The 23,013-nt window shown below is 56.9% G+C and overlaps 1 protein-coding gene across 2 annotated transcripts in view; it reads left to right on the forward strand.

Annotated features, from left to right (window-relative positions):
* Positions 1-1,596: 1,596 nt before the first annotated feature.
* Positions 1,597-23,013, forward strand: part of LOC135187180 (diacylglycerol kinase beta-like) — a 32,656-nt gene continuing 11,239 nt past the window's right edge. Inside the window, exons 1-21 of one of the 2 annotated variants that reach the window (XM_064165707.1) lie at positions 1,597-1,725; positions 8,811-9,079; positions 11,909-11,985; positions 12,392-12,557; positions 13,289-13,525; positions 14,475-14,645; positions 14,979-15,028; positions 15,736-15,810; positions 15,901-16,020; positions 16,703-16,820; positions 17,441-17,529; positions 17,978-18,094; positions 18,223-18,321; positions 18,432-18,545; positions 18,644-18,717; positions 18,845-18,919; positions 19,007-19,092; positions 19,291-19,380; positions 20,240-20,400; positions 21,528-21,592; positions 22,308-22,398. In XM_064165707.1, coding sequence (XP_064021777.1) covers positions 9,013-9,079; positions 11,909-11,985; positions 12,392-12,557; positions 13,289-13,525; positions 14,475-14,645; positions 14,979-15,028; positions 15,736-15,810; positions 15,901-16,020; positions 16,703-16,820; positions 17,441-17,529; positions 17,978-18,094; positions 18,223-18,321; positions 18,432-18,545; positions 18,644-18,717; positions 18,845-18,919; positions 19,007-19,092; positions 19,291-19,380; positions 20,240-20,400; positions 21,528-21,592; positions 22,308-22,398 — 2,142 coding nt within the window. In that variant the 5' untranslated portion in view covers positions 1,597-1,725; positions 8,811-9,012. Of the gene's footprint in view, positions 1,726-8,810; positions 9,080-11,908; positions 11,986-12,391; positions 12,558-12,627; positions 12,649-13,288; positions 13,526-14,474; positions 14,646-14,978; positions 15,029-15,735; positions 15,811-15,900; positions 16,021-16,702; positions 16,821-17,440; positions 17,530-17,977; positions 18,095-18,222; positions 18,322-18,431; positions 18,546-18,643; positions 18,718-18,844; positions 18,920-19,006; positions 19,093-19,290; positions 19,381-20,239; positions 20,401-21,527; positions 21,593-22,307; positions 22,399-23,013 lie in introns of those variants that run through there. The other variant, XM_064165708.1, reaches the window with a different exon arrangement.

Genomic DNA, 23,013 nt, shown 5'->3' on the forward strand with positions numbered 1-23,013 from the left:
TGGTGTAGATTGGAAGAGACCTTAAAGATCATCTGTTTCAAAACCCCCTGCCACTGGCAGAGACACCTCCCTCTAGACCAGGTTGCTCAGGGCCTGTCCAACCTGGTCTTGAACACCTCTAGGGAGGGGGTATCCATAGATGCCACACATTTTGGTTGGGTGTTGATAGGGGTTACAGCTCCTGAGGGAGGTGGTCAGCATGGGAGGCAGCTCCAAGCCCTCTTTCCTCCTCTGCATTTCACCACAGCCCATGGCCAGGGTCCAGTATATACTCTGAGAGGATAGACCTCTTGCCTGGGCACAGGTGACATCAGTGCTGCCATCTCCCCTAAAACTCTGGGTACTCCTGGAAGTTTGGGGAATCCTGAGGTGCAGGAGTGTGGCCATCAGGTCAAGAGAGGTTCTCCTGCCCCTCTCCTCTGTGCTGGTGAGGCCTCACCTGCAGTGCTGTGTCCAGTTCTGGGCTCCCCAGCTCAAGAAGGACAAAGAACTAGAGAGTCCAGTGCAGGGGACCAGATCACCTCTAATGTGAGGAGAGGCTGAGAGACCTGGGGCTGTTTAGCCTGGAGAAGAGGAGACTGAGAGGGGATCTTATTAGTGCTAACAGATACCTAAGGGTGGGTGTCAGGAGGATGGGCCAGACTCTCCTCAGGGTCCCTAGTGACAGGACAAGAGGTAAAGGGCATAAACTGAACATAGGGAGTTCCACCTAAGCATGAGGAGGAATTTCTTTACTTTGAGGGTGGCAGAGCACTGAAACAGACTGCCCAGAGAGGTGGTGGAGAATCCATTTCTGGAGACCTTCAAAAGCGACCTGGATGTGTTCCTGTGTGAACTGCTTCAGGTGATCATGATCTTTTGGAGGGGTGGGCTTAATGATCTCCAGAGACCCATTCCAACTCCTACCATTCTGTGATTCTGTGACTCCATCATCCTCAGCATCCCAACCAGAAGTTCCAACCCACCTCTCTGCCGTCAGAGCAAGGAGTGAGACAGGGAAAGTGAGGTTGGGATTGGAGGGATCCCAAGTGTAGAGCAGGGACACGACATGGGAGCAGCAGACGGAGCGCAGCTCTCGCTGTGGATCCTGCTGCTCTCTGCTCGTCCCTCTCCAGAAGGCTCAGCCTCATCCATCTCTCTCCTGCTCCTGCTTTTTGAAGTTGGGAGAGCAACGTAAGACGGCTGGCGTCTCTAATTAATATAAATAAAGCAAAACATAAATAATAGACGTGCCTGAAATAGTGTCACCCCCGAGCAGGCAAAGTGTCTGCGTCATGGAAAGAAAATAAAAACGCTTTTTTATCTGGGTTTCTTTTTTGTTGTTGTTGTTTGTTTGGGGTGGTTTTTTTGGTGCTTTGTTCCGTTCCTTAGGAAAGAGCTAAAAAAAGCCGAGGGGACCGAGGTACAGGACTGGGGCAGGGGGCCCGGGGGGGAGCGGGTTAAAAACCTCCAGGGATCGGGGCAGGGATTTGGGGACAAGGATGGGGAAAGCCCTTTCTCTCTAGAGGGGGGTGGGAAATGATAACAAATGAGTGGAAAAGCCGCTCCCCCCCCACCCCCCTCCGGCTGCTCCCCGCCCCGGAGCTCATCGCCGGGGCGGGGAGCAGCTGAAGGCGGGGAGCGGCTCCGCCTGCCTCATCTCGCCGAGGCTGGGAACCGGCAGCCCCGGAGCCAGCACCGGAACCGACCTGGCCGCTGCCGATGGCACCGCGCTGCTGCCACCAAGTAAGGGGACAGCGGTGGGTTGGGGACACGGGGTGGGATACAGGCAGCGGGGGAAGAAGATGGCTGCTACCGAGCCTTTAATCCAACCAGGGGTGGTCGTGAGGTCTTTACTGGTGTCTCAGCTTGTGTTGGGTCTCAGCTCTGTGCGGCAGAAGCAGACAGCCTCCTGACGGCCCCAGAGCTGGGCTGTCCCGCCGGCTCGCCGGGTGGGGGAAGCTCAGCAAGGGACATTTCTCATTAATTGAAAAAAATTAGCTTCGGAGGCAAGGAGAAGCAAGGGAGGTGCTCAGCTTGTCTTGGCCTCGGGGAAGAGGCAGGTTGCAACTCGTTCTGCAGGTTGTTTCAGGAGATGGAAGGTGGGGGGAAGAAGATATTTGTTCCCAAGCTGTGGAAAGCAGCATTACCCCGGGCGAGGTGCCGTGAGCCCGGGCGACTCCAGCAGCAAGCCCTGGGTTCGTAGGGCTGGGGCGATGGAGCCCGGAGCCCAGGCAGGATCCCAGTCCCTGGGCTGCAGGGTTAGCCTCGGTGTGTGTCCCGTCCTGTCCCCTCCCGCTCTGCCGAGGGAAGGGGCATTTTTACCGGACAAGCCCTGGTCTGGCTGCGAGCTGCTAGAAAGGTGGTGCTTTAGCAGGAGGTTTGGACTAGATGATCTTTGGAGGTCCCTTCCAGCCTCCACCATGCTGGGATTGTGTAGAGAAGGGATTGGGTCTTGCTCAGCAAGTGTCCTGCTTGCTTGCACTCAGCCTGCCAGCAACTCAGCCTGCCAAGCGCTTCTCTGACAAGGCAACAGTTGTAAAGTTGTTGGTGGGGTCGGGGCGTGAGCTGAGCTTGTGCTGGTGTTGGAGTGCTGATGGAGGAGAGTGGAGTGAGCTCCAGGGCGGCTGTGCTGTGCTCTTGCTGTCCCCACGCTGCTCGGCTGAGCTAACCTCTCCCGGCACCTGTGCGGGAGCTGATACGTTTGCAGCCTGCCCAGAGGGCCACCATGGCCACCTCGGCCACCTTCCTGCTCCTGTGTCACCGCCCAGTTGTGTGGGAGAGACCAGAGCCGGGCATGGTGTTTGTTGGCAGATAAAACGGTTTTTCTCCCCAGCTTTGCCACTCCTCTGCATGCAGCAGCAGGGGAGAGGGGAGCAGGATGCCGCTCACTTGCTGCTTACAGACTGGACGGGAAGGACACCTGTGCAGCTGGCAGCAGGCATGGTGGCCCAGCCAGGTGCTCCTGCTAGGTGTGTGCACGTCAGTTTTGGGTCTGTGCACCAAAACCCATCTCTGTGTTTGATGGACTGCCGCTGAAGGCAGGGGAGTGGGCAGCTGGCGCCACAAACCACAAAGCAGCTGCGCCAGGTGGGAAGGAGAATCTCTTCTCCCGTGGGAGAAGCTTGGGGCTGGGGTGTGCAGGCTTACAGGCAGCTGCCTGCCTGGGTGCGGTGGATACCCTTGCCAGCACCTTTTGTTGCTCTGGTGCTGCAAGAGTGCTGGGCACCCAAAGTAATGCTGGTGCAAGGCGCCCAGGCAGTGTGCCTAGCTCAGCAGGGTAGGTGAGGGGCTGGGTGAAGTGTGGGGAGCAACAGGCAGGGAGAGTGGGAAAAGCAGATGCTGAGTGTCCTCTCGGGCTGGCAAAACGCAGAAAATTGCCTTCTCCTGTCATCGCAGAAAATAGTTTGAGCGTGACTTGGTGGGGTTTTGTTTGCTGCAGTGGGACAGGAGGGATTTGCACTCCACCCACCACCTCGGGGGCCTCTCCCCAGTCCCAACACAAAAATAGGCTGATCTTTGCAAGAGATGAGGCGGGTGTGCTGAAAAATGCCGTTCCCGCCGGCACCCACCGTGCTCCTGCCCCGCGAGGAGATGTTGGAAGTGAGTTTCAGCCTGCCCAGCCAGGGCTGCACAGGGAAGAGCCCATCTTTGAGCCGTGCCGTACCCGTGCCATGGGCAGGGAGCTGCAGCCTCTGTGCGTGCCGTTGTGTGCACGCAGAACAGGAGCTTTCTCTCCTTGCTTCATGCTCTGAAGCTGGAGGAGCCAACACTTTTCCTTCCCGAAAGGCATCTGAAGCAGAAAGCTCCTGCAGGCAGGGCAGGGGCTGGCAGCCCATCTGCACGCTCCCGCGGAGCTGGACCAAGGCTGGAGGCTCTGCGGGAGAGGCTGCTCTGCTGCCAGCTCTTGGCTCATGGGCAGGGGTGGCTGTGTGGGAGAGCACCTCCTCTGCCCTCCCAGGAGCCCCCCAGCTCTGGGCACTGGGAATGTCTGTGGGTATCCCGTTCTCAGGAATATCAGGGCATGCCCACTGCCCATGGCTTGACCAGACTGCTGCCTGCCCAGGCCTCACTTGCCAGCAGGGACTGGCCCATTGCCAGCTTCAGGCTGACATCTCCCTTGTTGACGTGAATGTTTTAGGCTGTACATGGCTGGGCTCTGGCTCACGCTGAGGTGTGCCTCTCCCTGCACCAGCACTGCTCCTGGAGGCATCTCCTTCATCGCCCTCACCCAGCCCCAGGCTGGCAGCATGCTCTGTGTGGTGGCTTTGGAGGGCTCTGGCACCACTTAATCCCCTGGGGAGGTTGGGAGGCACTTGGAGTGCTCCTGGCTTCCCGCTCTCCATCCTACCCCAGGCACTTCAGCCACCCTGAGTCACGCTGCGCCGCCGCAGAACGGCAAAGCCCACGCGTGTGGCTGGCAGGCAAGGAGTGAGGAGAGGGAGAGGGGCCGTGTCCCGGGCAGGGCTTTCAGGCAGGGTAATCCAGTGTTGTTTGTAACACTAGCAGGGGAGCTATTTTTAGCAAGGTAAATTTGATTTAATAGAACATAATTTGCCACTGACAATTCAGAGAGCAGCCAAGGGAGCAGCAGCTGGATTCCTAAGGAGGCTTTTTTCTGCCTTTGCTGAGGTCTGAGGCTGACGTGCCAGAAGTGGCATTTGTTACTCCAGCAATTGCTGAGGGAAAGCCCTTGGGGATGGCCCAGTGCTTCGCTTTCCTTCTCTGGCTTCGTGCTGACTCACGTGTTGGGGCCACTTCTCTTTCCAGTCTTTATCAGTGATCAAGGCACTCTTAGTGAGTTTGCAGATGATACTAAGCTGTGAGGGAATGTTGATCTGCTGGGAGGCAGGAAGGCTCTACAGAGGGACCTGGCCAGGCTGAATCGATGGGCCAGGGACAATGGAATGAGATTCAGTAAGGCCAAATGTTGGGTCACAACAACCCCATGAATGCTCCGGGCTTGGACAGAGTGGCTGGAAACTGCCCAAGGACCTGGGGGTGTTGATTGACAACAGGGTGAATGTGAGCCAGCCATGTGCCCAAGGGGCCAACAAGGCCACCAGCATCCTGGCCTGGATCAGCAATAGTGTGGCCAGCAGGACCAGGGCAGTGATTGTGCCATAGTACTCAGCACTGGTGAGCCTACACCCTGAGTGCTGGGTTCAGTTTTGGGTTCCTCACTCCAAGAAGGACATTGAAGTGCTGGAGTGTGTCCAGAGAGGGTTAACAAAGCTGGTGAAGGATCTGGAGAACAGGTCTGATGAGGAGCAGCTGAAGGGACTGGCATTGTTTAGTGTGGAGAAGGGGAGGCTGAGGAGAGAGACCTCATTGCTCTCTATAGCTCCATGGAAGGAGGTTGGAGTGAGGTGGGGTTGGTCACTTCTCCCTGGCAGCAAGTGATAGGACAAGAGGAAGTGGCCTCAAGTTGCTGCAGGGGAGGTTTAGGTTGGGTATCTGAAGAAAATTCTAAACAGAAAGGGTTCTCAAGCCCTGGAACAGGCTGCCCAGGGAGATGGTGTTCAAAGAGGCAGAGATGTGGTTCTGAGGGACCATGCTTCAGCATTATCTGTGGTAGAGTTGAATGATGGTTGAACCTGATGATCTTGCAGGTCTTTTTCAACCAAAATGATTCTGTGACCTGCCAATAAAAGAACTGAGGGATATTTTTGCTTGACATCAGTCACAGAAGGACTTAGTGAATCTGAACTCTGCCAGGCAGCTGGAGCCAGCTAGGTCCCACAGATGCCTTTTCTTCTGCAGGCTGAACTTGCTCTACCTCCTCAACCTTTCTTTGTATACATTTAAGATAGAAAAATAGGTTCTGGTCAAACCAAACAGCTCATTTGCCAGGAAGCAGAAAGCCTGATAAAGGATTTCTTACAGATCTGAATTTTTATAGACCAGCCTCAGAGGTACTTCAGGAGAATCCTGGGAGGGTACAGATGCCATATCCCTGCTTGTGCATGGAGATCCTCAGAAAACCAGTGTCAGAGTGGGAAAACATTGAGTAGGATTTTCTAGCCCTGAAACTGTTGTGTCCAGCCTGTCTGACCCCAGTTGGTGGTATGGAGACAAAGAGTCGCCAGGAGGAAGGGGATGGGATGGCCACAGGCTGAAGGCAAGTTGGCATGGGTTTGACAGGGCTCCAGTGAGGGTGTGGAGATGACATGTCCCTCAGGGTTGTGTGTTGTCCTCATGTGAGTGCCCCAAGGGAAGAGCAGTGCAGGAATGTGGCATTGTACCTCCAAGTCCTGGGCCAGCTATCCCCCCATGGCCCTGGGCAGGAGCAGCAGAAGCATCACAGGATCATAGAACTGTTTCAGTGGGAAAAGACCTCTAAGATCATCAAGTCCAAGCATCAGCCTAGGACCACCTTGGGGGATTCCCAGGGCCCTGTCAGTTCAACTCTGCTCCCAGCAGCTTCAGAGCCACGTTGAGCTGCAACTAAGAAGTCCCAGGCAATGGGACAAAGCCTCAGCAGCACTGCACCCTGGGGCTGTTCTCTGCTATCAGATGAGGTTGAGAGGGGCAGGAGCTTTCCTGGGCTGTGGCATCTGCCCAGTTCTCAGAGAGCATCCTCCTAGCCAGCTCCATACTGGCTTCATACTGGGCAAAATTTGTGCAAGGCAAACCAACCCCTCCCGACCCACCAACTGGCCCCAGATGGCAGAGGGCTGGAGTAGATCCTGGCAGTGGAGCAGCTGCAGTGCCCAGCAGCTCTCAGGAGGGTCATTCAGCAGGTGTATGCCCAGGCTTTGGTGGGCTTCTCTCCAGATGTGTAGTCACTCCCCGTGGCTGGAGGACACCTCATGTGCCACCCAGCCGGGTGCTTAGCCTTGTGCTGCTTGCCCAAGTGTCAGCATCCTCCTGGCAGCCCCAAGGAGGGGTTTGCAGTGCTCCCTCCTCTGCCATCACTGGGATTAGCCTGTGGACCATGGCTCAGGGGGGTAGTGGAGGCACCATCTGTGGAGGTGTTCAAGAAATGTGGGGACATGGCACTTTGGGCCATGGTTTGGTGGTTGTGATGGAACACAAACCCTATGAGGAGAGGCTGAGGGAGCTGGGGTTGTTTAGCCTGGAGAAGAGGAGGCTCAGGGGTGATCTTACTACTGTCTACAACTACCTGAAGGGAGGCTGTAGCCAGGTGGGGGGTGGCCTCTTCTCCCAGGCAACCAGCAATAGAACAAGGGGACACAGTCTCAAGTTGTGCTGGGGTAGGTCTAGGCTGGATGTTAGGAGGAAGTTGTTGGCAGAGAGAGTGATTGGCATTGGAATGGGCTGCCCAGGGAGGTGGTGGAGTCACCATCCCTGGAGGTGTTCAAGCAAAGCCTGGATGAGGCACTTAGTGCCATGGTCTGGTTGACTGGATAGGGCTGGGTGCTAGGTTGGACTGGATGATCTTGGAGGTCTCTTCCAACCTGATTGATTCTATGATTCTGTGGTTGGACTTGGTGATCTTAGAGGTCTTTTCCAACCAGAAGGTTCCATGATTCTATCATTCACAGTGGCTGGAGTTAAAGCTAAGGTAAGGTGAAAGAATGGGGTTTGCTGGGAACAGAGCAGCAGTGCTCCCCACATTGCATTCTGAAAACCCCATCAAGGTGGTCACATCTATTTGCCACTGCTGGGGCTGCCCTGTATGGCTTGGCTGAAGGAGAAGTTCTATCCCAGAGGCCAGTGGTGGGAGGAAGTTCTGAGATGAAGAGTTAAGTGCATGCCACTGCTGCATGTGCCACTGTCCCTAGGGACACCAGATGGGATTGGTGAGGCATGTGGGACCTGGTAGACCAGAATGACTCTCTCACTTAGTCACAGTTTTCCACTGAATGAAAAAATGGCTGTGGGCAGTCCAGCCAGCCAGGGAGGACACAGATGCCCCCGAGCATCGCCCCAGGTTGTGTAGTTCTTCCCAGCTCACCCATGCCTCACTTGCTCCAGTTCATCAGCTCAGGCTGGAGCAAACTGGGAGCCAATATTGAGCAGGGAGATGGCTCTGTAATCGAGATCAGACTGCTGTAATCCACTCCTTGAAGAGCAGCCACCTTGAAGGGCAGCTGCCCCTGCCCTCCACAACCAATTTGCTTAAGCGAAGACGCTAATAAATGTTAAAGCCTGCAGCTGGATGGGCTCGAGGTGGCTAATTGGTTGGAAGTCCTCTGACACTTCCTTGGTGGTGCAGGTTTTTCCAGCCTGAGCAGGCTCCCTTTCAGCCTGGTTTGAATTTGTGGTGTTTCTCAGTGACAGAGCCAGCTAAAGGTCACCACCAGCCTTGGAGATGGAGCCAGGAGCTGGGAATTTCCACTGGTTAGATCCCCTGCCTGCAGGCACTGCACCTTCTCTAATTAATTGTGTCCTTCCTTCTGCTGTGTTCCCCTGGAGAACGCGGGGGGTAAATAAGGCGACAAGCTCCTTTCCCTGCCCGTGGTGTCCCCCTTGCTTCTGCTGAGCCACCTCTTTCAGCCACCATAAGCTCTGCCTGCTGCAGTTGGCACCGAGCTGGCTTCATGACAGAGAGGTTCCCCTGAGGGTACCAAGCCCCAGGCAGGGTTCTCTGATGAGATGCTCTGTGTCCCTCCTTGCCCTCACCCCCCTTTCTGCCAGACCCCTGCTGTGGATGGAGGCTCCCCTTTCTGCTCCCATGGACCAGGGATCCCCCTCTGCCATGATGGGGAGCCCTCTCCAGCTGGCAAAGCAGCCTTGTGACCCATTCCAAGCTGACGTACCCATGCCAGCTGCCGTGGCCCCAACTGCTGCAGGTGATTGTCCCCCTGAGGGCAGCCGTGGCAGGACACCACTGACCCTCTCCTCTCTTTGTATCCCTACTCTAGGAAGGAAGGTGCTGACCCTGTGCTTTGAAGCTCTGAGATTTGCTACCTGGGGCCTGAGCAGGATGGTGGCAGCCAGCCAAGAGCCTGCTGCACCCCTGGCAGTGCCAATGTGACTGAGAAGCCGACTGGCACCTCCAGCAGCCCACCTGGCACGGCAAGCACTGTGCTTCGTGGCCCTGCCTTGGGGCCCTGCTGCCTGAAGATGGGGGATGGTGGCTGGATCTCACTCAGCCCCACTGAGTTTGCCCAGCTCCAGCAGTACACAGACTGTGAGTACCCTGTGCCCTCCACCCCCCCCTCCTGGAGACAGGTGTTAGAAGTCCTGCTGATCTGTGCTGGACTGGTGTCCTACATGTCCTTCCTGTCCTCCTGGAGATCTAGATTCACAGACTGTCTTGGGTTGGAAGGGACCTTCAAAGGTTGTCTTGGCCAACCCCCCTGCAGTCTGCAGGGACATCTCCAACTAGATTAGGCTGCCCAGGGTCACATCAAGTCTCTGATCCTGAAGGCTGCCCAGGGTCACATCAAGTCTCTGAGCCTGAATGTCTCCCAGGATGGGACCTCAACCACATCCCTGGGCAACCTGTTCCAGTGTTTCATCACTCTCATTGTGAAGAGCTCTCTGATGTCCAACCTAAATCTACCTGCTCCAGTTTCAAGCCATTGCCCCTCTTCTATCACCACAAGCTCTTCTAAACAGTTCCTCCCCAGCCTTCTCGTAGGTCCCCTTCAGATATTGAAGTGCAGCTCTAGGCCGTTTTCTTCTCCAGGCTGGACAGCCCAAATTCTTCCATCCTCTCATCGTAGGAGAGGTGCTCCAGCCCTTTGATCATTTTCCTGGCCTCCTCTGGACCTATTCCAGCAGAGCCATCTAGACGGATGGAGAGGGTGAGAGCGTCCCTGCCTCGCAGTGCTGGCTGGTGGGGTGTGACAGAGAGGGGTGTCCGTGCCTGCGTGCTCCGGAGGCTTCAGCATCCTCCGGGGGCTGCACGGATGGGCGTGGCGCAGCGCCTCCGGAGGCGGCCAGCTCCCACGCCTGGCAGTGCAGCAGGATGCCGGCGAGGAAGGCAGGCTGCCTTTGCCCAGACACAGGAGCGGCTCCGCCACCCGCCTTGGGCTGCCAGCCCTCTGCAGTAATCTCAGTGCTTTTGCAGAGTGAGCCTCTCCTGCAGCTCCTGCCAAGAAGAGGAGGATCGCGGTGGTGCCGGGGGCGGTTCTGGGGTTGTAAACAGCTGTGGAGGGAGTCATGGGTCCAAACTCAAGCCCTCGAGGTCCTGCCTCCTGGAAAGCCAGCGTGCAGTTGTGGCAGGTGGTGGAGAGGTGGTGTGGCTTGGGCAGGGTAATGGGTACGTGTTACTCCTGGGGAGATTTCCCATTGGACTCCAGAAGGAAATGTTTCCCCATAAAACCAGTCAGACACTGGAAGCGTCTGCCAAGGGAAGCAGTGGATCCTCCTGCACTGGACAGTTTAAAGAGTCATTTTGACAGGGTGCTGGACCAGCTCATTTCAACTACACCACTGCCTAGAAAGGTTGGACCAGATGATCATTGCAGTCCCTGCCAACCTGGCACCCTGTGATTCTTTGAGGTGCTGAGAGCAGGGCAGGAAATGCAGGCAGAATTGCAGGATGAAGGCAGAAAGGGTTTGCAGTCTCAGGGGCATTGCTTTTTAGGGGTGCTGTAGCTGTGGAGGAGAGGACTGGGAGTTAAAGGGACCTTTGTGAGCTCCCCAGGGTTGTGTTCAGGGCTCCTGTGCATTGTAGGCAGAGATAAGCCTGTGGAGATGCAGTCTGCCAGTCCAAACAGCCCTGTGTGAGCTGCTGCCAGCCCCTGTGACCCTGCCAGGTATCCCATTGCAGGTGGGCTGGCAGGGCTGCGGGCAGAGGCATGTGTGCAGCGTTCCTGCTGCATCTCCTCCTGCTGCTCCAGGAAGAGTGGGCGCAGCGCTGGTGACTCAGACGCGCAGCACCATCTGCGATGCCCAGCCCAGAACGCGCCTGGCATTTGCATCGCCTCGGCCAGAGCGTGGGGAGCAAGACTGCAGCAGTAGCTGCCCCCTCCCTGGGAGCCTCACAGGTCCTCCCACAAGTCCTCCCCAGCCCTTCGGCCAGGAGACCCCTTGTTGGGCACCTGCTGGCCCCTAGCTGTGCTCTGTGACCCTCAGACCTGTCCCAGGTATCCTGGGCAGTTGTGGGCCAATGTCAAGCTCCATTCCCAGCAGAGGGCTGGGGGGAGCAGGAGCCAGTACAGCCCCTTGCTTGGGGAGAGGATCTCACAGCAGCCAACGGGGCTGTCCTGTCCAAGAGCCTTACTCAGTGGACATGCCCAGAAATACATCTGGAGTTCAGAGGTTGACATCCCCTCCCTTTGGTGGTTTTTGGCCATTTTGCCCTTATTTGTGAATTTTGGAAGGATCAGTGTCCCTCCAGACACTCAACTTTGAGGGCACCCAGCCAGGGAAACTTAGGAGACATTTCCTAAATGGCTTGGAAGTTGACACTGAGCAATGCCAGTGCTGCCCATCCTTTGGAGGTGGCCAACCCAGAGTAGGGTCTAGGCATGAGGTGGGCTGCCAAGGGATTGTCAGCAGGGGACATCTACCAAAAGCCAGCGCAGAGGGGCAGGGCAGGGACAGGCAGGCTTGATGCTCAGCATCATGCCAGCTGGGCCTGGGGAGTGGTCTGGGCTTCCCTTGTTCAGCACCATGGCATTGCCCTGGGTCTGCCATTATTTTATACAGACAGGGGAAGAGGACCCAGCCCAGCCCACCAGTATAACTTCTGGTTGTGGAGTCTTCTTCTCTGGAGGCTTTCAGGGCCTGTCTGGATGTGTTCCTCTGTGATCTGTGTTAGATAGCATTGTCCTGCTCTGGCAGGGGGGTTGGACTGGATGATCTCCTTGTGTCCCTTCCGACCCCTAACATCCTGTGAGCCTGTGATCTGTGGGGAAAGCAGGGCATGGGTGGCCTCTTCCCAGGCAAGGAAGGATCAGAAATTGTATATTCAGCAGATAAACTTATCTCCACCATCCTGCCGGGGGTCTAATGGTGAAGAGGACTTGTTGGCACCACGCTTAGCAAAATGTCTTTGTCTCCACAGACTCCACAAAGAAGCTCAAGGATGTCCTGGAGGAGTTCCATGGGGACGGTGTGCTGTCGAAGTACAACCCTGAACAGGTATGGCCCTGTCCCCTCCAGCCTCTCTCCACTCTGCTGGCAGCTCCCAGACACCCCAGCTCCCCTAGCCCACATCCCCCAGCTGAAAACAGCCAGAAGGCAGATCATCTGTCTGTCTGTCTGCTCCTCACCATGGCCGTGCTCCTGGGACTGGGAAAGGTGTTCCCACAGGTGGCAGGTTACACTCATGCTGCTCCTGGCTGTCCTGGGGACCAGGCTTGCTGTGTGCCCGTCCCAGTGGCATGCTGCTGTCCTGGGTTGGCTGCAGGCTGCCTTGCTGAGAGAATTCCGGGGCATGTCCTTGCCAGGCAGAGGCTGGGCACAGGAGTCGCAACACTGCCAGCAGCTTGGCATCAACGCAGCGTGCTCAGGGAACCTCTGCCCTTCTTCTCTGTCCCCTCCCTAGCCCATCGACTATGAGGGCTTTCGCCTCTTCATGAAGACCTACTTGGAGGCAGATGTGCCCGAGGAGCTTTGCCAGCACCTCTTCACCTCCTTCAGGCGTAAGATATGCCAAGCCTCCCCTGAAGCCCAGCGCCAGAGCTCCGGCATCTCACAGCTCAACAACCTCGGTGAGCCAGCTCTGCCCCTGCCACCCAGCCAGGCACGCCGTAGCTGGCAGCGTGGCACGGCAGCGTGTCTGGATCACTCCCACACCGCCCTGTAAGGACAAAGACTGTGGGATGGCACCTGCAGTGGGTGGTGTTGGGGTCAGCAGATGGGGCTCCCAGGCCTCTGTGCTACTTCAAGGAGGAGAGGGCTTTACCCAGGGGAAGGGACCCACAGGGCATCATTACCTTATTCCGCTGTGCATTCAGAGCCCAAATCACTTTATGATGGCATCTGCATCCAGACAGGGATGGCTTATGCCCCTGTCACAGGTACCAGTGTGGGCAGCCTCTGAGTGCCTGGCTACACCCAGGGCAGGGAGTGTGTACCAGGCACCCAGCTTCTGCCAGCTCCTGCCCCAGGGGATTGGAGACATTTGCTGAAAGGTGTAACCTGCAAAAGAACAGGGAGAACCCTCCTGGGATTCTTGGCTGCCATGTTGAAGAATGGTGGCATGGTACCATATCCTACGTGCCCTGTCTCAGGCACCATGGCAGCTGGGACAGGATATTCTTGGAGCTGCTGCACCAGGCAGAGGGGTGAGGGACTGCTGAAGAGCCCTGGGGCTGAGATGCCAATCTGGGGGATCTCCATATGAGCAACTGGCAACCAGGCAGGGTTCATTGAGTAAGGGGCTTGCCAGGCACAGGAACCTTGGTGTCACACTGGCAAGGGGAATCTGTCTGCATTGCAGGGATCAACGGGAAAATGCTCCTTAGTGCTCTGGGACGACATGCTCCTGAGCCCAAGAGCTGCCAGAGCAACGCAGCTGAGCCACAGCCAGCATCCCTCACCCCAGCATCCATCCCCAACACCTCCCCCAGCTGGTCCAGATCATCCTCCCAGAAGTCCACCACTGGCACCCTTTCTGCTCACAACTCCTCAGGCTCTTCAAAGATCTCTGGGTCCCTGCTCAGCCCTCAATCCTCAGGTGAGCTTGGCTAGATCTCCAGAGGGGACACGGGCAGTGACAGTGCCTTCCTGGTTTCCCAAGCCACGGAGCTGCCGGTGGTGCAGACACATGTGGTCAGGTATTGGAATGGGCTGCCCAGAGAGGTGGTTTTGTCACCAGCCCTGGATGTGTTTAAAAGCTGTTGGGATATGGTGCTTGGGGATATGGTTTAGGGTGAACCTTGTAAAGTAGAGATGCTGGTTGGACTTGGTGATCCTGAAGGTCTTTTCCAACCTGAATGTTTGTGTGACTCTGTGACATGGTGCAGTGGATGTGGCCTTCCAAACTCAGTGGCTTCCTGGTGTCTTCACATCTTTGCTTTGCAAACTGAAGCCCCTGATCCCATCAATGTCTCAATTACCTGGCTGCAGCTCCCAGTGAGGGGGGATTGGAGCGGTGAGTCACAGCTGCCACCAGCCCAGCTCCTGCCAGCACCGGCAAGGGGAGAGCTAGGAAGGGCCCCTGTGCCAGGAGCAGCCATCTGCCGAAGGCTGCCGGCAGCACGGGCACCCGCCGGCGTGGGCTGGCCTGGCAGCCCCAAGAGCTGCTGCTGCTGCCAGACGAGTTTCTCTCTCCTCCTGCCTGGGTGCTAGGCACCAGCAGGGCACATCTCTGTGGGCTCCCACCGCTCACCCTGCCCACGGCTGCAGTGCCAGAGATGTGGAAGTCTGTGCCTCAGGGACCAACTGGCAGTGTTCAGCCCTGCTCCTGTCACGCTGCCCAGCCCAGTGTCCCCTTCACATGTGCAGTCCTGCTCCTGTGACATAACCCAGTGCAGTGTCCTCTTCATGTGTCCAGTCCTATTCCTGTACTCAGCCTTACCCCCTCTGCTCCTTGCCCACCCTGTTCCAGATGGGTGGCTGCTGGGGACCGCTCCTTGCTCTCCTGTGCCTTGTCTTCTTCACCCTGTCCATGTCCCTGCCTGCAGGCATGAGGAGTATGGAGAAGAGGTTGCCCTTCAGCCTGAGGAAGAGCCATGGCTCCCTGAAAGCTACTCCCGCACCTCCACCTACCCCACTGGCTCAAGTGGTCCATCTGAAGGACATTGTCTGCTACCTGTCCCTGCTGGAGAGGGGACGTGCAGAAGACAAGCTGGAGTGTAAGTGAGACCCTGGGGCCTTGAGCTGCCAGTTATACCTGGTGGAGGGGAGAGCAGTGGCTGGAGGCATTGCCTGAGGGGGTTTGCCCAAGCTGAGGCACAGGGCTGAGTGCTCCTGCTCACTTCTTGTGACTGACACCTTAGAAGCACTTGGAAAACCCTCTTGCCATCACCTGCCTGCCAGCACCTGTGTCCAGCACAGGGGCACCCAGCAGGGACATGGCTTTGCTCCCATATCCTACAGTCTGCCACATCTTGCTCACTCCCTTCCCACAGCCCTGGTCAGTGTGCCCCTGGGCTCTGACCAGCAGCTGCCTTCTCCTTTCCCTGCAGTTATGTTTCGCCTCTATGATACCGATGGAAATGGCCTCCTGGACAGCTCGGTAAGCCCTCCTCAGGGGAGGGGGGGAAAAGAGGAGGGAAGAAGGAAGGAGCAAGCTGCCCAGGGAGGTGGTGGGGTCCCCATCCCTGGAGGTGTTCAAAAGGATATTGTGCTGAGGGACGTGGTTTAGTAGCAGTAGTGGGATTGTGAGCTCTGGCCGAGCGATTGGACTTGAGGATCTCAAAGGTCTTTTCCAACCTTAACAGTTCTATGATTCTATGATTGATTCGGTGAGGAAGACAGCAGCATTTGGTGCAGAGCTGGACTGTGGGGCTGGGGGACGTGTGCCAGCTCTGCAGCATCCAGCAGCAGCTAGAGAAAATCCACCCACCAGTAACTGTAGCTCCACATCAGGTCGCAGCGCTTCGGAGAACACAAAGTCGTGCACAGCTCCCACCCTGGGGTGGGTCCTTTTTGTCCTTTGAGCATCTCCCTCCAGAACCAGTGCAAAACAAGATCTGTTGTGTCAGAGCAGCATTTCTGAGGGCAGACTCACTGCCTACCTTCTGGCAGATTTTGAGAAGAGAAAGCAGCAGCCAGCACCCCCCAAGAAGTGGGGTGTTGCTGGCCCTGTGTGTGAGCAGGGCAGCGTTGGGGGTACTGGGTTGTGGGGCTGCTGTGTCCCCTGCTGTGGGATGAGGCTGGACAAACTACTTGTGCCCAAAGCTGTCCCTAAGTGCCAGGCACTATTGTCCTCTTTCTGCTCAGGAGCTGGATCGAATCATCAACCAGATGATGCATGTGGCCGAGTATCTGGAGTGGGACTCAGCTGAACTGAAGCCTGTGAGTGCTGGTGCTGGGAGCAGCTGGTGGGGACAGAGCTGGGGTTCACGGGAGGCATCACCATGTCACTGCGTTCTCCACCTCCTCCAGATCTTGAAGGAGATGATGGAGGAGATTGACTACGACCATGACGGGACTGTGACTCTGGAGGAGTGGATCCGGGGTGGCATGACCACCATTCCCTTGCTGGTCCTCCTGGGGATGGAGACGGTGAGTGCTTGCAGGGGAGTATCGACCCCATCCTCAGCCGCACCCAGCTGCCCTGCCCGCTCCCGGAGGAAGGACTGGGGCTGGCAGCGGCGGCAGAGGAGGGTGGTGATGGAGGGCATGCAGGGACCACGGGAGGGCACCCTACACCCGGCAATGCATCCCTGGCCGCAGGGAGGTTGTTCGCAGGGAAAGTCCAGGTTTTCGAGCCCTGGTGCCCGTTCTGGTGCTCCCGACAGAAAGGTGTGGGGGGTGAGGCCGGAGGGGTGGTTTCCTAGCAGGAAGATTCAAGGCAATGGGGAATTTGAAGCAGTGCCTGCAAAGCACTCGTGCCTGATGGTGGTGGCCTGGTCCCAGATGTGGAGTCATCCTCCTGTCAGCCATCAGCAGAGCATCCCTGTGGCGGGACCATGGGAAGCTGCATCTCAGTGCCAGGAGCTGGACATACCTGGGCAGCAGGGGAACGTAGTGGCATGGATCATAGAATGCTGCAGTCACTGTGGTCAGGGGAACAGCAGGGAGAAGGGGAACAGGGGACAGCCCATGGTCCCCCTAGGACTGAACTCCCAGTGCCAAGCCAGAGACTTTCATGCGGCACAAAGCTGGTACAAATGGTGGCTTGAGCAGGCAGAGACCCCCAGCAGGGCAGTGACTCCCCCTTGCCCTCCACTCTCCTGCCCTGCAGAACGTGAAGGACGATGGCCAGCACGCTTGGAGGCTGAAGCACTTCAAGAAGCCTGCCTACTGCAACTTCTGCCGCACCATGCTGCTGGGGGTCCGCAAGCAGGGCCTCTGCTGCTCCTGTGAGTCATGACCCATCGCAGCCCCCCGGGCTGGCAGCTCTCGCCCCATCCCAGTGCTCCAGGGAGGGGCATCGGTCCCCATCGGTGCTGAACCCTGTGGGTGCTGCAGGGTGAATGGAGAGGAGTCAGAGCCTGTGCTGCTGAGTGACAAAAAGCTGATGAGAGGTCTGGAGAATGTCTGGTGAGGAGCAGCTGAGGGAACTGGGGTTGTTCAGTGTGGAGAAGAGGAGGCCAAAGGAAGACTTCCTTTCTCTCTACAATGCCCTGAAAGGAGGTTGGAGTGAGGTGGGGGTCACTCTCTTCTCCCCAGTATCATGAGATGAGATGGGAGGGAATGGCCTAAAAGGCCAGGAAAGGTTTGGGTTGGATATTTGGAAAAATGTCTTTGCTGCAAGAGTGCTCAGGCACTGGAACAGGCTGCCCAGGGAGGTGCTGCAGTCATCCCTGCAGGTGCTCAGAAAACCTGGCCAGGGCACTTTGGGACATGGTTTAATGGCTGTGGTGGTGTTGGGTTGATGGTTGGGCTTGATGATCTTAGAGGTCTTTTCCAACCAAAACAACTCTATGTTTCTGTGATTCTATGGTTCTGTAAGGCTGAGCACTTTTTTCTCTCCTGCCAGTCTGCAAGTACACCGTCCACGAGAGGTGTGTGTCCAAAGACATTGCCTCCTGCATCAGCACCTACACCAAATCCAAGAGAAACACCAGTGTGAGTATGTGGCCAGCATGCCTCTCAGCCACTGGGTCCCCTGAGGAGCCCTCCCCCAGGCACTACAACCAGCAGCAGCTGGGCCATCAGTCTCCTGCTCTGGTCTTTCCTGGCTTTTTCCTCTGAGATTTGCCTGACAGGTCCTGGGCAGCAGGTCAGGAGCATTCCCAGCACCCAGAGCCTGCCAAGACAGGCTCCATCCCCTAGATACTCACCAGAACCCCTGACTGTGAGGTTTGCCGTGGCTCCTGGTTTAGAATGGGTGTCCCTGATGTGCTGTATAGAGCAGCACAGAGAGAAGGTGGCCACGTGAGGGGCTTGTTTGGATCAGTCAGCATCCCTGCAAGGCCAGCCACCCTCTCCATTCACAGTGGCAGCTCAGCAGAGAGGAGGTGCCCACAGGCCGGTGGGTGCTGTGCCCACAATGTCCCCCCTCCATGCCTGGCAGGTGATGCAGCACACCTGGATCGAGGGCAACTCTCCAGTCAAGTGCGACAGGTGCCACAAAAGCATCAAGTGCTACCAGGGCATCACTGGCCTGCATTGTGTCTGGTGCCAAGTCACTGTGAGTACCAGGTGTGGGCAGCCCAGCTACCCCTTGCAATGCCCTCTGCACATCCAGTGCTGGATGAGGTGGGGCTCCCAAATGGGCTGGTGTCTGCTGCCCAGCATCGCTTCCTCTGACCCCTGCAGCTCCACAACAAATGTGCCTCCCACGTGAAGCCGGAGTGTGATGGGGGCTCGCTGCGGGACCACATCCTGCTGCCTTCCTACATCTGCCCTGTTGTCCTGGTGAGTGGCCCCCTCCTTGCTGATGGGCAGGGTCCCAGTGGGAGCTGTCTCCCCGGCTGTGGCACTGCCCGCCTGGCATGGAGCACACGCCCCTGCCTCTGCTCCCAAAGGACAGGCAGCCCCACTGCCGGAGATCGGAGAGTGACTCCCCTGCCACCACCAGCCCTGAGGACAGCCAGGCCTTCAAGTTCAACTCCACCACGGTGGATGGGCAAGGACTCCAGGTGGGTCGGTGTGCTGGGCTGCTGGTGAGCCGTGCCACAGGGGGCATGCCGGGTCCCATGGTGGCCAGGTGTTGGCAGCAGTGCTTTGTGCCTTCCAGATCAGCCCTCGGCCTGGGACGCACCCCCTTCTGGTGCTGGTGAACCCCAAGAGCGGAGGAAGGCAAGGGGAGCGGTAGGTGGGGTGCTGCCTGGGGGAGCACACGCAGGGCGGGCAGGGGCTGCTGTGCCCTGGGCTGCCGCAGCCCCTCTCTGGAGGGCTGTGTGCCTCTGCAGCGTGTCCCATGCCTCGCTTTCCTCAGGGTCCTTCGCAAGTTCCACTACCTGCTCAACCCACGCCAAGTGTACAACCTGGACCGCGGCGGGCCCGCGCCAGGGTATGGAGATGCTGTGGCCGGTCCCCTGCCCCCTCCCACTGCCCCTGCTGTCCCATGTCACCCCTTCTCTCTCCTGGCTCTCTCCAGGCTGAGCTTCTTTCGGGACACCCCAGATTTCCGCGTCCTGGCCTGTGGAGGGGATGGCACCGTGGGCTGGATCCTGGATTGCATAGGTGAGTGAGGAGCAGCTGTGGTGCTGCACAGCATCATCCACCACTACTCATCCCATCCACCTCCTGCAAGCATGCCCTCCTGGTGAGGGCAGTGTGAGGGTCTTGCCAGCATCATTGCCTTTGGGCCAAAATGCATCATAGAGGGGAGCAAGGAAAGAGCCCTTTTGGCCCCAAGTTCTCTTTCCCGTTGTGTTACAGACAAGGCCAACTTGGTGAAGCACCCTCCGGTGGCTGTCCTGCCCCTGGGAACAGGCAATGACCTGGCCAGGTGCCTGCGCTGGGGAGGAGGTGAGGCTGGGTGAGCATTGCTGGGGGGTGGTCAGCACACAGGACCCATTGCGGTGGCTGCAGCTTGGCAGGTGCCATCCTGGGCGAGGGAGGGCCTCTGGGCTCTTGGAATCATAGAATCTCAGAACTCTTCCAGTTGGAAAAGACCTCCAAGATCATCAAGTGCAACCTTCAGCCTGAGTCTATCATGGCTACTAAACCACGTCCCAGAGTGTCACGTCCACGTGTTTCTTGAACACGATTGGGGTGGTGACTGCAGCACCTCCCTGGGCAGCCTATTCCAGTGCCTGACCACTCTTGCAGCAAAGAAATGTTCCCTAATCTCCAAACTAAACCTCCCCTGGCACAATTTCAGGCTATTTCAACTCATCTGATAGCAGGGAGAAGAGGCCAGCCCTCACCTGGCTCCAGCCTCCTGTCAGGGAGCTATAGAGACCCAGGAGGTCTTCCCCCAGCCTCCTCTTCTCCAGGCCAAACAACCCCAGTTCCCACAGCTGCTCCTCACTGCACCTGTTCTCTAGACCCTTCATCAGCTTTGTTGCCCTTCTTTGGGTAAGGCTCGAGGCTTTGTCTCAGCCTTGATACTTCCTGGTAGTGCTTCTAACCCCTTCCAGAAAAAGCTTTCCAAACTCCCATCAGCCAAGTCCTGCCCAACAGCCTTTTCCATCTGGGAGAGTCTTGCCACTAGCTGAAATCCATGCCCCTGCCACAGGGATGAGCTGGGTCTCTCATTGGTGCCATAGCAGTAGCCCCAGGCTCTTTTGAGTGCTTGGCACCCTACTGCTGCCAGCCCTGCAAGATCTGGCTGTGCTCCACTTCTCCACTTCATCCTACCATGCCCACCTTCTTTTCCTTACAGGCTACGAAGGAGGCAGCTTGATGAAGGTCCTAAAAGACATTGAACACAGCACAGAGGTCATGCTAGACCGCTGGCAGATAGACATCGTGCCCAGTGACAGAGAGGCCAATGGAGACCCTGTCCCATCCACCATCATCAACAACTACTTCTCCATTGGGGTGGTGAGTGCTGTGGGGCAGGGATGGGTCTTGGAGGCAGCCCAGAGCATGGCACCCATGTTTCAGCTAGAGAGAGCAGCTCAGGGCTGGTAATCAGTGCCCAAATCAGCACTGTGCCATGCGTCCTAGAGTCACTCAGACATGGCAAAGCAGAGGGAAGAGTTTCAGAGGCCAAAGAAGCAGGGAATTTGTCTCCTGGGTCCCCAGAGCAGTTTCAGCCTTAAACCTATCTGGATCAAGGGATTCCCAGCTGGTGGAAAATGCCTTGGTTGTCCTAAAGTTGCTGTAGTGATCCAGTCCAGCAAGTGCAATCAAGGAGTGTCAATCTCCTGTGCTTCCCTCCCTGTCACCTCCTAGACTCATCCTTAGCTCTGTTCCCATCTAGCCCCAAGTTAATTCCCAAGATCAGGGGCTGGTGATGTTCCTCAGAGACCATAAAAGCTTTTCTAAGTGTGATGAAACTCAGTGTTTGAGCTTGAGTCTTTTCAAGCTGGGGACTCTTCCTCTCTGCTCTTCCTTGCTCACATTCCCAACTTCCCACAATCTCCAGGTGTTTTTCTGGTTTTATTAGCATTTGGAATGGCAGCACATCAGTGCATAAGCAGGCATGGAATCTCCATTTCCCAGCCAGAAACGTTGAAAGAACAAGTGTACAAAGAGCTTAAATGAGGTTCAAAGAATGTTGGATGCTCAGGGTTAGACTGAGATCCACTGAGCCCCCTGCTTAAAGCTTTTGCTGAGACAGCTCCCACTGGCAAAGCCCCATTCTGCTGCTCGGACCTGTGGTCTCCTGTGTTTTCCTAATGCAGGGAGACTAAGGAGGATGGCAGCCCCATGCCACAGGGGCTTTTCCCAGTGCCAGGGGGTAGTCCTGGGAGCAGCAGAGCTCTGGGGATCTGCAGAGAAGCACAGGGTCACTAAGATTGGAAAAGCCCTCTGAGATCATTAAGTCCAACCACCACCACCGCTGTGGCCGTTACCACCTCCAGGGATGGCAACTCCACCAGCTCCCTGGGCAGCCCATTCCAATGCCTGGCCACTCTTGCAGGAAAGAGGTTTTCCCTGATATCCAGCCCAAATTTCCCCAGGCAGAGTTTCATTGGGTGTCCCTGTGCCCTGTCTCCCTGCAGGATGCCTCCATTGCCCACCGCTTTCACATCATGCGGGAAAAGCACCCGGAGAAATTCAACAGCAGGTGAGGGCTGCCCACGGTTCTCCCTGAAAGCTCTTTGTGAGAGAATGCCCCCCACTGCTGGGCACCAGAACAAGGGGCTGTGCTGATGGGCAGGTGGCAGGGCAGATGTGTGATGTGGCTGGTGGGCAGGGCCCCTCGTGTGGTGGTGGAGGTCTAAGGTGCTCCTTCGGGACCCTTGCAGCATGGCAGGATGCTGGAACCTGGCTGAATGCCCAATTAGGTTCATTCATGCTTTATAATTAGCATTGAATTCCAGGACTGGCAGAAGCAGGCCAGGCAGCCAGGGCAGGGCAGGCAGCAGGTCCCAGCTTGCTTCTGCTATGCTCGAGGTGCATGGAGGTGGTGTGATGGCAGCACGAGCTGTGGCTTGCAACCCCCATCCCTGTGTTCAGAAAAACCTGCTGGAAAAGCCCAAATGGACACAAGCATCTTGCTCTGCAGCCCTGACAAGGGATTGCAGCTCATGCTTAGCTCTGCTGAGAACTGCTAAAGGCAGCCTGTCCCAGTGCTCAGGGACCACTCAGAAGCTGCACTTTTTTCCTTTGTGAGGTGTCAGAATCCTGTTTGTCTGACCACCCCCTGTCCCACAGCACACCAGTGGTCCCTCCCTGTGATGCCTCATGTCCACGTTGCAATGGCTCTAGAAGTGGCTCTGGGGGCAGCTAGGGCAATGTGCTGCTCCTGAGCAGGCTGCTGATGCTTGTCTGTGACCCAGGATGAAGAACAAGCTGTGGTACTTCGAATTTGGGACATCAGAGACCTTTGCAGCCACCTGCAAGAAGCTCCATGACTATGTGGAGGTGGAGGTGGGTTTCCTGGGGTGGTCCCTGGCTCCAGCCACAGCACAGAGGCTTTTTGAGAGATGTAGTCCATGGGTCCCATGGGCAGAGCTTTAGGCTGTTCAGGCAGGGGGTGCCACAGCATCTCTGACCCCTTATGGTGGCAGGAGGGTGTGGTGGCTAGCGTGTCAATCCCAAGCACAAATTCAGGCTGGGCAAGGAGTGGCTTGAGAGCAGCCTTGGGAAGAAGGACTTGGGGGTGTCAGTTGGTGAGACACTCATCATGAGCCAGCAATGGTCGTTGGTTAGCCCAAAAGACAAGTATGTGTAGGCCTGCATCAAAAGAAGTGTGACCAGTAGGATGAGGAAGGTGATTCTGCTCCTCTGCTTTACCCTGGTGAGCCCCCACCTGAAGCACTGCATCCAGTTCTGGTGCCTCTAACACAAGAAGGGCATGGAACTGCTGGAGTGGGTTCAAAGGAGGGCCATGAAGATGATCAGAGGGCTGGAGAACCTCCCTTATGAGGACAGGCTGAGAGAGTTGGGGTTGTTCAGCCTGGAGAAGAGAAGGCTCCAGGAACACTTTAGAGCAGCCTTCCAGTTCCTGAAGGGGGCTACAAGAGAGCTGGGGAGGGACTTTTC

The sequence above is a fragment of the Pogoniulus pusillus genome, chromosome 26 (genome assembly GCF_015220805.1).
Source record: "Pogoniulus pusillus isolate bPogPus1 chromosome 26, bPogPus1.pri, whole genome shotgun sequence".
Taxonomy (NCBI): domain Eukaryota; kingdom Metazoa; phylum Chordata; class Aves; order Piciformes; family Lybiidae; genus Pogoniulus; species Pogoniulus pusillus.